Here is a 13,731-nt window from a genome sequence, read left to right as displayed (position 1 = left end):
GTTCTGACAAAATAATTTGTATTTTTTTTTCTTTGCATAACTTTGCCATGTAGATCAATACACCCGAGTCTTCGCCCTAAAGTGAGCTCTATTACAACGCCCCCTCTCCCCTAAAAATGACATTTACGCATTCAAGCCGTGCTGTATTTGGACTTCTCTGCAGCTTCGCGATGAGTTTTCTACACTGCGCTCATTGTGGGTTAAGTGACAACCATGTGCACTCCAGTTTTATTTACAGGAGATTGCGTAATCACGAGCGGAGGGAGATCCAGAGAGAGATCCTCTCCATTCTGGGCTTGCCGCACCGTCCCAGGCCCTTCTCTCCCGGGAAGCAGGCATCCTCAGCACCGCTCTTCATGCTCGACCTGTACAATGCCATGACCATAGAGGAGGACGAGGCTCTCCAGCAGCAGAGCACGTCAGTGAGATACAGCGGCGGCTCCAAGCAGCCTCGTAAAGGCTCCTACTACAGCCAAGCTCCGCATGGATACTCCCGTGTGGCTCAACCTTACCGCGCGGCCCCTCTCACCAGCCAGAGCCCTCCGCTCACCACGTCGCACGACACAAACTTTCTGAATGACGCCGATATGGTTATGAGTTTCGTCAATTTAGGTAAGTGAGATCAAGTTGAGTCCCATCTGATTTTTTGTGCCCTGAGCCTAAATTATATATATATTGTTTTTAATTGTATTATATATCAAAACGTTTGATAATATGCTATATACAACACATGATGATTTATAGCCCCTTTTATGATTATTTTTGACTCAAAAGAATCAGCATAATCCCATGATTACAGGTGAGGTAATGATATTGTAATAGTTCATGCACATGTTTGAGAGGCCATGGTGATGTTAACTCTTTAGGCCAATGTCAATGGGCCAAAAGTTTGATTAACAAATATAAATTTAAAAAGGACAATAAAAAGGATCCACATTAGGTCCTATAGTCTATGTTCACATTTTTATCAGAGGGCGAAATAAAGAGAAGCTATTCGTTTTATGTTAACAGCGGACAGCCAACATCATATAGTGTACAATGATGAGTTTTCAACGGGGTATACTAGGGCTGCAATGATGTGCATTATTTGCACAGTAAAGTCCTCAGTGTTAATTTATCCATTTGTAACTACACTTTCAGAGTTACATGGACACTGATGAGTTTGCCGTGTAGGCCTATATGGGGCATGATGTGATTTTTGATGTGGTACTATAGCAATCATGATGGTCATGAAGTGTGATGTTTTAGGCCCACAGTAAGGTCTAACACATTTTGACCCCCACTATTTTCCAGCCACTTGTTATAAAATACTGCTGAATTGTAGAATGATTGTTTCTTCATGCAGTAGCTATGACCCCTGACCCAGCTGCTCATAGCAACTTATCAGATGACTGTCTGACCTTGGGAAAATTGGTCTTAATTATTTCCTGTTGTTAAAAGAGGAACGATATTGGACGATGCCTGCGTTTTCTCTCTTGCCGTGTTCCTGACGGCTATAGGCTTTGGCACTAAGTGTAATGTGGTATCATTTGTATTGCATTATTGCAGTTCTTGTTCTTCATGGGCAGAGAGAGAGTACAAAAATGGAAAACGCATGCAATTTAATTTAACATCATGTACCTCACGTGAAAATATAAACCTTCAAAATATAAATGTAAAACCTATTCATTTTGTTTATGGGTATTAGACCTAAAGGATCTAAAAACAACTGCATGGTGCTGCGGCTTATATAGCAATGCATGTAAAAGTGAATTTGTGTGGAGGTGCTTGGAGGTATAATCCCTCACCTTGGCCCGGGCCCATGTGTTTCCACTTAGCGCTATACCAGGGCATGTACACTGTCAGCCTTGAAAGCTCTGCTCTCATTTTGGGGACTGTCAGTGAAGTGTTCAATGGAGCTCTGTCTTTATTACAGTACAGGCAAATATTACTACTGACCTCAACTGTTTTATAAACTTCTCCATGACACGGTGTTCACAGAAACTCACTTCTGTACCTTGAAGCAGTCAGTATAGGCTACAATCAACCAAGAGAGGTTTCCATATGAATGTTTTCCATATTAATGTGAACTGGGCAACCCATTGAAAAACCAGCAGTGATCACAGCATGCAGAGTAATAATTTATTAACAATTTATCCTTAGGTTATTAACACTTTATCCTCAGTGTTAAAAGTACTGTAAGTGTTATGGTTAAAACAAAAAGCATGTTGTTAAAAAGTTAGAGCTCTATATATTCGATAACTAATCATTGCTGTAGACTCAGGGCTCCATTTTTGTCACCGCTAAACCCCTTATCCCTAAACTTCTTTGCCTTTTTTTACTATTTTGCAAAACATTTTTGAATAGTTAAAATGGCCAGTCTACAAGCTCACAACGTGTCAATGTAGATTGGTTAGTTGAACTATTCAAAAATGTTTTTCAAAATAGTAAAAAAGGCAAAGAAGTTTAGGGATAAGGGGTTTAGCGGTGACGAAAATGGAGCCCTCAGTGTTTGTTCAATAACAGGGTTCTCCCTGACTGGCTCTTTAATAAACAGAAAATACATTTTCAGGTGGGGGGTCACTACTAATTGCATTCAATCCAGGAAAGAACCAATTTATAAGCTTCAATTTTATAGTGTTCTGATTTACTTGTTTCATGATCACTTCCTGTATGAGTTCTCTCCTGATTGGGTGAAAATTGGTATCCCAAACTGAAAGTGTATTTTTTTTTCAGTAGCCTATAGTGAAGACCTGGAGAGATGGAGAGAGATCCATTACTGAACAAAGGCTCTACAGTTTACAGCAGTGATTACTAGAATATAGAGCTATTTAACACTTATTTTAACTAAAATAAAATAAAATAATAATTGTATGTATGTATGTATGCATGTATGTATGTATGTATGTATATATATATATATATATATATATATATATATATATATATATATATATATATATACACACACACACAGTATATACATATATATATAGAGAGAGAGAGAGAGAGAGAGAGAGAGAGAGAGAGAGAGAGAGAGATCTATCACGTACACCATTTCATTTATCCATCTGTAATCCAGAGTGTACGAATGTGAACAAAGGTTACATGTGTACACTGAGTTAAATTAAGAATGGAGGATTTTACTGTGCAATTCCAACCAAATCTGCAACTCGTCAAGTACGAAGGCAGCTGAATGAGTGAAGTCTCAAGGCTAATGTTTAAAGTTGTACCTCTGCTTCAGATTACTGACCATGGCTAATATAATGGAGCGCGCTCAATGACCTCTGACTTGCATGTGTTAAGTAACCACAGACTTTCACTCTTGATAAACTATCAGCAAAATGCATCGTATGATATCAGTAGTCGTGTCAGAAAGTCAACTCATCTCAACCCCTATGCTTTTGTGATACTGAATGATAATGTAAGACAACGTTTTACTTTTGTGTAAGGAAACATATGGGAGAAAACCCTTTTTTTTGTTCTACGCTGGAAAATATTTGAAAAGTTTATAAATGTTAGTAAATGAATGGGTTATTGGACATCATTGCTGCTTTGTATAAAACCTACAGGAGGTCAATATAGGTCCAGAAATTGGGTCAGAGTCGTCACTCAAAATGACGTTGAAGAACCCTGTCTGGTCTTCTCTCTCACTTGAGGAGCAGACCAAAGTGTTTTTAATTGAAATCAGCCTGTTTTTCTAAACTGACAGCCCATTCATCATGGCTACAGAATGCAGTGAGGCACACAGTGGAGGGTCTGTCTGGAAGTGGCTACCTGTATTCAGTTCAATGATTTAATAGACTGGAAAGTGCTTTTGTTGGGAGTCAAAATGTTTAGATTGGACCTGGAATGTAAAAGAAGATGTGATAAATTATCCTTTCTCAACACTGGCACACCTTTTCTGGTTTAAACAACAGGCACTGACACAGATGATACACACCCAAACACGCATGCACGTGCACATTCTCAAACACAGCAGTGCAGGAAGTGAACATATAAGTTTGGTCAATATGCTTTTGTTGCCCATAAAATTATATTGATCACATGTTTTGACACTTTTCAGTGGAGAAAGACAAGGACTTTTCTCACCACCGAAGACACTACAAGGAATTCCGCTTTGATCTGACTCAGATCCCAGATGGAGAGGCTGTGACTGCAGCCGAGTTTCGTATCTATAAGGACCGCAGTCACGTGCGCTATGACAATATTACACTGAAGGTTACCATATACCAAGTCATCAAGGAATATCAACACAAGTAAGACACACTACTCTATTGAGCAGAATTAAATGTCAACTCTTAAGCTCAAACATATACTATATGACTGCATTGTCAATTCTATCCGACAGACATGCTGATCCAATTTCTATTAATCGGTAACAGTTGGAGGATTCTAAAGCAGGCTGAAATGTCTTATTGGGATATGTTATAGAAATCATGGTTTGAAGATCAGCACCTTTTCAGTCACACACAAAGGGAGGCTTTGAAAGTGGACTTCTAAAAACCTCATGGCTCTGCGAAACACTTAACACAGTCACTCAGGCAGAACATAAAGGAATATCCTGTTTACACTTGCAAATCGTTGGATATGCTCAAATCTCTGTGGTATTATTATTTATTTTATAAATGATTTAATTAAAACATTACTAGGTAAAAAATAAAAATAAAAGCATAATCATTCAGCAGCTATTGTCTTGCTCTGTAAACTGTCCAACTCTGTTCTGCCTCATTCGCACCATGCCCTCCTTACAAATATAGTTCTCGGATAAAGAGAACTCCATTAGCAAGTTGACCACTTATGAAGTTTTCCAAGGTCCATCAGCTATCACTCTTCATGTGCTGCCTGCCAGGCTGGCTGTGTCCCAGAAGACGCCATGAGGGCCCATTAGGGGCCTCCCAGGGCGCTCCGAGGGCAAACTCTTATGTCCACCACCTGCCTCTGTTAACAATATTCCGGAAGTTTGAGCCATGACATAGTTGAATACACTGGGGGCTACTTAAAACAGGGCCCACATTTGCTTGCCAAATATGTGTGTGGGTGATTGAAGGGGAGATATGGTCCTCCTGGGCTTTGAAGAGCTCCTAGTCAATGAACTCTCCCATCTTAAAGAGAACACCGTTCAAATAGAAGAATTTACACATTATTCTTAGGGCATATGATAGTCCAGTCAATGTTTATGAACATTTAAAGCCCAAACTGTCATTTATGTTCAAATAGTGACCATTGTTCAAATAACTTATACTATCTTAGCTTTTTTAAATTATAATTGTGCTATAACTCTCCAACTATGAATCTCTAATAATCGTTAGCACAGTCACACTTACAAATATTCTTACTTGTTCTACCTGTACGTCATACAACATCACAGATTAAAGAATACATTTTGATATCTTGTTTGTCACTTCATCATTTATGAAGGTGACTTATTTAATTTGGAAGCAGGTTAATATTAACTAACACATTAGTTTAGGGGTTATTACACACAGATCAACTATATTGCTTTAGCCATCAGTGCCTTGAGTGAACAATGTTACTGATGAACAGCTCTTTAAAACCTGTATCTAAGGTATTTATCAATAAGACAGTGTTATCCTGACACAGTACATATTGTTTTGGTGATTCCAGAGGACATTTCCTCCTCCTCTAAACTTCAGTGATATAATCTGCTTGTTCCCCCACCACGACTGTCTCTAGTTATCTAGTCTAGAAATACTGTAATTGAGGGGCTCTAGCCCCTCCTATATACAGGTTTAATGTTTGTTTTTCCTTAAACAAACATTAAAAACGCCATTAACAATGAACAGAGTTTAATGTTTGTTTTGTCCACGTTTGTTTTGTCCTCGATGTTGTAAGATGATAAGAGCGCCCCTCACTTCACTGATACTGATACTGATTATTTGTATCTACAAAAGAAAAAAGGGTTCATGATTATTGATTACCTTTGCTCTCCATTAGTTATGAACCCAGGCCCGGACATGACAAAAACAAAACACATCATAGGCAATAGAGCAGACATACAAAATGAATACGATCATCATTCATGCATAAATACTTCAATACATAATATTCTATATGTCTCTTTTACTATGTTGAATGCATGAACCTTGTGTGCTGTGTTCCAGCCTGTCAAGAGCTGGAACATGTTGACATTCTAGACTAGAATATCAACTGTGGCTTGTTTGCACGGAGGCATGGTGTTGGCAGAGTAATATAGTAAGAGAGTGGCGACACTAGCGTTGACTCCCATTGTAACAATGGAATGCGGAAGCGCTCATTCTATCTCAATGGGATAGTTCCAGCCATAGAGCAATGTTTGGAACTATAGCCCATAGGCACCCGCTTTGCGGCGAGATCAAAACGTGTCGCTACTCTCCTACTCTACACTCTGGGTGTTGGTCCTCTACAGCAAAGGTTCTCAACCTGTGGGCCCCCACATGATTTTAGGTGGTCCCCAAATGACAGCGAAGTGACAATTAAGGACGTGTAAGACCTTTTTAATACGAAAAAATAAAAATGCCACTACAGCATCAAAAGTAATCAACAAACTATACTACAAAACTAACCAAACATTGGCCAAATTGTCAATTAATATAAGAAAGAGGCAAAACATTTGAAAATAGCTGATCTGCTGATCCACGTGGATTTCTTTTCTGTCTGACTAATCAAAATGTATAATGCCTCAACTCATACATTACATACAAGTGCTAGTCAGGGTGGGGTGTCCCCAGTTCAAACATGAATATTTTGGGGATCCCCAGTTCAAATATTATTATTTTTGGGGGGTGATTCCCTGAAAAGGTTGTGAACCTACAGTAGGTGGCATTAACTGATATCTAAATCTAGGTACTGTAATTGGTGGTGTGAGGCTGTGCACAGTAAATCTGTTGGACCGACTGTCTCACTATAGTCAAAATTAGTCACCTCAAACACAATCCCCTTCCTTAGTCCACTTTCTTAGTCCACCTTGCGGGTGCTTCTGTATTTATTCCTACACCACTACATGTTCAAGGCAGTGGTGCCTTAAAAGAGATTACCTCACACATACTGTGAAGCATTTAGAGTTAGGCCATTACGACATGTATGATGTATTCTGCCAGCCCAGCCTGTGCATCATGTGCCAGAACAAACAGGATAACGCCATTGATAAGACCCTGCTTAATCACATATTTCGGGCAAATCTTCAAATCATTTCCAAATAGTACAATCATTTTTTTAAAGATTTTCAGAAATAGCGGAAAAGGCCGATCTTAAGCTCAAAACAAAACACAAGCATAACAAAGTGTATAGAGCTTACTTACTGCATGTGGTTAAAGATTGAAGACATTGTTGAATACAGATGCAACAATCCCAACATGATTACAACATCTCTCTTTCTCTCACTGCTGCTGCTTCGGTTATCTTTAACACATTAAAAATAGCAGATGTACAAGTGCGGCACTTTGTGACAGAGACATGCAGTAATAGTTAGGTTAAGAGCTAGACATGCACTTCTATAACAAAGGTGAGCTCCAATAGAGCTACGTTTGAAGAGTAGCTATAAAATGGTATTTTACCGTTTATTGTAACTAATTTCAATGTCATTTCAATATCAATATATAAATTTGTTCTTGTACACAGGGCAAACTTGCGCATGTACATCGGTTCAGTGCATATATAGAGTGGCCCACTGTGCAAATAAAGGTTTAAATAAATAATGTTCATACAGTATGTTCTTCACAATTCAACACCCTATTCTGTAGCCTTCCCTCAGAGGAGCATTAATATAGCGGGTGTTAAACTACTCAACACCTCAGCTACTTACATGATTTCAAATGCATGTTAAAGAAAACATAACTTTGTCCCGTCCTATGTAAATACTTGCCTACATAGCGCGCAGAAATAGGATCTAACGTTAGTTTTATCTTGTGTCGGCTGTTGTGAAAACAGACTGTAATCAATCTAACCAAAACGTCTTTAGTCATAGGGAGCAATATGGGAATGTTGGAATGTTAGTTTCAAAATAAAAGACTCATGGGACAGAAAATAGGAGTGAAACAATCTTCTCATTTTGTCAAAGCATGTCTTGGGATTAGATTATAGGGTAAGGGGCTGAAGCATCCATCAATGATCAGTCAAATGATTCTTTGTTTACATTTTCCATTATGGCATGGTCAGGGCCTCTGGAATTTCTGCCTGGTCCAAGTCTACAAGACCCAAACGAAGCACATGTTCTCTCTCTCTTTGTACCCTTTGAAAGTTCTTGCGAAATTAAGACCTTTTTTATTTGTTCCAGAGTCAAACTCCACATATCAATTTAATTGGCATTGCATGTAAGAGACAATACAATTAATTTTGTTGTCTGTCATCCTACAGTAGCATTCTTGATCATCCTTATGACAAGCCTGTATGGTTGAAAATATGTAAAGCGTTTACTTAATGTTTAATCAATGAAGTTACTTTGTATTTCACCAACAGAGACGCAGATACCTTCCTGCTTGAATCCAAAAAGGTTCGTGCAGCTGATGGTGGTTGGTTGGCTTTTGATATCACAGCCACAAGTAACCACTGGGTAATGAACCCACAGCAGAACATGGGCCTGCAGCTCTGTGTGGAGACTCTAGATGGCAAGTTATGCCTGCCTTTTTTCACTCTGACAATTTTAACATCATTAAGTATAACCATACCAGGAGCTTTTTATAATCTTTGAGTCTAGAAATAGTTGGTAAATTCATCCATGGGGAGTTCCCTAATAAAACATTAGCCCCTCAATGTAGAAATGTTTCATTATGTGCCGTTTTGTGGGTTTTTTTGTCACACTGAGACATCTATTCATTCCTAATGTATAAGCAAACTCTGAGATTGGTACTTGGTACTGGTCATTTACTATGAGGATTACACAAAGGCATGTCTTTCATCAACTTAAAAAGATGCTGAAAATCTGATATATCAAGGGAATCAAACTAACCACATATGAATCAAGATTACGGTTTGTGATGTTTTGTAAAAGAAAGTGTAAATGAATCATACCTTAATAATAGCTAGACAAAATGTATTAATCAGTCATATTTACCCTTGCTTTTTAAAGGCCGGAGTATCAATATGAAGTCTGCTGGGATAGTTGGACGAAATGGAGCCCAGTCCAAACAGCCGTTCCTAGTTGCATTCTTCAAGGCCAGTGAGGTGCTGCTTCGCTCCGTCAGAGCTGCTGGCGGGAAAAAAAAGAATCGCAACAAATCCGGTGGTCAACAGGAATCACCTCGTGCACCCAAAGGTGGAGGTGGGTAATTATTCTTCTGCAGTGCAAAGTCATGGCAAGCTTACGTTCACGTGTGCTTCTTTTTTGCATTCAGACTTTTCAGGCCTCTTTGATATATTCTTGTCAAATTATCTTTACAATTCAGTCTTTCATTTTTTAAAGATCATAACACAAGTGAACAGAAGCAAGCCTGCAAGAAGCATGAACTTTATGTCAGCTTTCGAGATTTGGGTTGGCAGGTAAGAAACACTGTACTTCCTTTAAACCCTATATGGAATCCACTTCCTAATGTCTGGGACTGGTATATTTGGTGCAATGTGGTCTGAATGTAGTTACTGTTACAATAATAATGGTAAAATGATCTTGAAGGACTGTAAGCTGCCAAAACAACTCCCCTGTGTATACGTATAGTTGTGCTATACCTTAATTATTGATACCTTGGGGTCTGGGAATCATCATACAGCTGGAATTTGTGGGCTGTGACATTCCTGAGATTAGATTAAGCTGTGTGGTTTTGGGGAAAATGGTTGAAAATAACAAATGGAATGGGAGAGGGGTCACTTTCAAGAACACCATTTTCTCCTGGGTTTATCAGACAGGCATGTATCCAACATGAGCTGGATAGTGAAACATTTATCTTTACCACAAAGACATATACAGAACACATTGAACTGATTTAGGTGCCTCGTAAACTGCCAATGCCAAAGTGACCAATGCCTACTAGTACAGACAATTTACCCAATAGTAATGACAGAAAAGGTGATAAAAGCTTACAGATAAGATGAAAAAAGAAATGTCCTTTACATTGCATCGACCAATTTTAACGTTATCATTTTATATTTCTCTTTATACATTTTCACTTAATGACTATTACTGACTGTATTATAAACAGGTGACAAATACATTTGAACATGCAGTTCTAACATTGATCACATTGCAATGATCATATCATCCTCCAGACTGTCTATACAAGAAAAAACTGAAACGCTACATAATTGTCTTTCCTCTGGCTTGTTTTTGAAGGACTGGATTATTGCACCTGAGGGCTATGCAGCTTTTTACTGTGATGGAGAATGCTCTTTTCCACTCAATGCACATATGAATGCAACAAATCATGCAATCGTGCAAACCCTGGTACGTATTCATCAGCCACAATATTCGGTCTGGTTTTATCTTACAGCATTATTGTGTTACAAGATTAATGATGCTACATGCTACACGATCATCTTAACTTAACATATGACAAGTTCACAATGTGTCGTGTCACAACGAGTTGTGCAGCGTGTATAGACGAATCTGTGGAGCGGTGCCCCATAGGCCAGGTGTAGACAATCAATGCTGAGGTGTAGCTGCGCTTGAGGTGACACCTCAGCTATGGCTGCGCCCAGGGCACTCCTGGTGGATTCATCTATATTGACTGTTTTCCGTACATGACTGAGTCATTCATACTATGGAGTATAAATTAAAGCAGGGAGCCTTGACATGAAAAAGTTTGAGAACCACTGAATTAAAGTAACACTTCACCTACTTCACTAATGTACGAAGGCTTATTACTGCCATCTCGGTGAAGAGAAAAAAACGCCGGTGGGTGCGGGGCAATTTTCAGACATTAATCTCAGACATTTCTGAGAAAAAATGTGCAAATTTCTGACTTTAAAAACTCACAGAATTACGACATTATTCTCAGAGATTACTGAGAAAAATCTCGGAAATTTCCGAGTTTAATGTGGGAAATCTGTGAGATTATAAAGTCAGAAATCTGCAAGATTTTTCTCAGAAATCTTGCCCCGCCCCCACCGGCATTCTTTTTTTTTCACCGAGATGGCAATAATACGCCATTACTTTATTATAAGATGGCACCATTTCAATCTACTCATTCTGCGTCTCAGAGGTGGGCTATGGACAGACAATGACATCATTGGTGGGGATTCTAAGCTAATGGAAACTACAGCCTCTCTCTTCCTGGAAAGCTTGCATATTGTTTTAAAGTTGAAAATCTTGTTTGAAATGACTTGTACTTAAATGACTTGTACTTAATTTTAAGTTAGTCACCGGTATCTCATTCTGTTTTCATTCATAGGTTCATCTAATGTTTCCTGATAATGTGCCAAAGCCCTGCTGTGCCCCAACCAAGTTGAATGCAATATCTGTACTTTACTTTGATGATAGCTCAAATGTTATCCTTAAGAAATATAGAAACATGGTAGTTAGGTCGTGTGGCTGCCATTAGTAGCCATGCTGGCCTGTATTTATATTGCTGGAAAACATACAGTAGCTACCACAGGTGTGATGTGATGTACAGTATTATGTATATATATAAGTTTTATTATCTAATTTATTTTCCACTCTTTATAAAAAAGAATAACACTGAATATTGTGATATTTAAACAACCTGATACAAAATTGTTGATTTCATATCACTTAACCTTTGTGTCCACTGGCATATATTCTCTAATTTACAACTATATTTCAACTTGTACGGCAGTAAATGATCATTTGGCATGCAGCTTTATGGCATGAAGCCTCTCAAACTTCATGAAAGTCAAATGAAAGCTATGATTTTACGGACTAAGCTTGTGTCATACTTCGCCGTACATCAGCATTGTGTGTAGAAAAGAGCCGATCTACAAGCTGACATGACACGTTGCATACACAACGCATTGAGCTTGTACATCCGCTATTTTAGGCACCATTGTACGACTGAGCATGAATTATGCATTAAACCTATGCTCTTTAGCAAGGGATTTATGAAAGTATGAACTTGGCAGCAAACACAGTTTACAAACAAATATGCACATCCATTTTACATATAGCTACCTAAACCTACCTAAGTACAGCAGATGCAGCAGAATTGGGGACAATTGTCATATCTTTCACATACTGTAGGAAGTACTAGCCTATACATTTCATCTGTTTGCAACAGCATTTTGTTTATGAAGCAGGATTTTTTTGTGCCATTCTTCTACTATAACAACACGAAGAGGAGAGGACATGGAATACCAAAGCCTTTTCTCACAATTAGAATTATCAATATCCCTTTGTGCTAATTTCAGGGATTAGATATGTGTCTGGATTGGAAGAAAGGCCTGGTCATTCTGTTTGTGTTCACATGGTATTTCGTGACCTCTTCAGGTCCATGTTTGAACTGGCTTACATTAGAAGGATGTTTTGTTTTTGAACAAAATGAGGAAGGGTCTTCTGCACACTAGTTGTTAGTTTACTAAATCCCTATCCAAAAGGCTTTCAAATTATTCCCAATGATTTAGCCTATAATGACCAAAATAGGGAAAGCTCGACATTATTAGGGTGAATTTGTATAATGTATTTGTATGGCTTAAGCGTCTGTTAAGAAATGTTACAGTAAAATTACCATGCTTTTAAGGACTTCTCCCCCTTTCCTGTACAATTTTTCAGACCAGAGTCAAAGGTCATTCACTTTTAAACCTTCTGCATCACTAGTTATCATCTATCTATTTTTGGAGAATACTGTTTTTGTATAGGGTTTACATAATTGCAAACATGACATAACATGACACTCATTCATAAACAATCAATATTCACAAAAGCTTAATTATCTATTAATGTCCAAAATGGCAATGCATTTTGTATCAAAACTCACTTTCTGAATGTATCGTCAGCAAATTGTATTCATTATTTGGTAAAGCCGTTCCCAACATTATCTAACTCTGTGTTGTATGACCTAAGGGTGCGGTCACACCTAACTGGAATTTCCAGGGCGGATTCTGCCAATGCTTTTAATGGGAAACCGAGCGGTTTGTTGCCATTTGCAAATTTCTGCAAAACAAAACAAAAAGTTTCCCATTGAAAGGCATTGACAGAATGTAAGTTTGGTGTGACCACACCCTTACGATAGTTATATTCTGTTCCAAATGTTTGGTAAAAGTATATCTTAAAAGTAGAATGCTGTCGATTCCAATAAATACTAGTACTATTTTGAAAACTCTGCCTTGTGCTTGTGTTACCTTGAGTTCATGATGCAGTATATTGTACTAGGCTACAAACTAGCTTTACCTACAAAATTGCAGAATTTAGTTTTGTTTTGGATCCATTTCAAGTCTTTCGATTATAAGTTGTCCATGTGTCCATTCTACAGATATTTGCACAGTTGCAGGGGTACAATTTTAGATTGAGCAATACTAAATCCCGTAATTTACATAGTGTGCAATGTAAATTAGGGGTCTGTACTTTCAGTGTGGTACTGATTCAACACCAACTATGAGCCTAAATGTTGTATCACAAATAATAAACTTTGTCTAACCAGCTCAACTGTTGTCTTCACTACAAATTATGTTATGCACATTTCTTCCCAGAAAGGGGACAAAGGGAAGGGAATTCCTGATGAAAAGATATTGACTGAGATACTGAACTATGAATTTAGACAAATTGTTCGTTCAATTTGTCGTCCGCTGGTAATTCATACCTCATCAAATAGCTATCTCTCAATACCAAACACTACAATTCAGTACTGTTTCAGTGTATCGACATGATGATAT

At 38.2% G+C, this 13,731-nt stretch overlaps 2 protein-coding genes across 2 annotated transcripts in view; one reads left to right on the top strand and one right to left on the bottom strand.

Annotated features, from left to right (window-relative positions):
- Nucleotides 1-13,731, bottom strand: part of fam83b (family with sequence similarity 83 member B) — a 360,421-nt gene that overhangs the window by 248,352 nt on the left and 98,338 nt on the right. The window lies entirely within an intron of this gene.
- bmp5 (bone morphogenetic protein 5) lies at nucleotides 117-13,490 on the top strand (the record flags this gene model as incomplete). Its single annotated transcript, XM_079511802.1, has 7 exons — nucleotides 117-612; nucleotides 4,046-4,238; nucleotides 8,437-8,585; nucleotides 9,047-9,238; nucleotides 9,380-9,456; nucleotides 10,241-10,351; nucleotides 11,298-13,490. 7 exons carry the CDS (start codon nucleotides 117-119, stop codon nucleotides 11,445-11,447), a joined length of 1,368 nt encoding a protein of 455 aa, XP_079367928.1. The 3' UTR covers nucleotides 11,448-13,490.

Source organism: Electrona antarctica (genome assembly GCF_951216825.1).
Source record: "Electrona antarctica genome assembly, chromosome: 10".
Taxonomy (NCBI): domain Eukaryota; kingdom Metazoa; phylum Chordata; class Actinopteri; order Myctophiformes; family Myctophidae; genus Electrona; species Electrona antarctica.
Note: the sequence above shows the minus strand (reverse complement) of the source record. Positions and strands in the feature narration are given on the sequence as shown.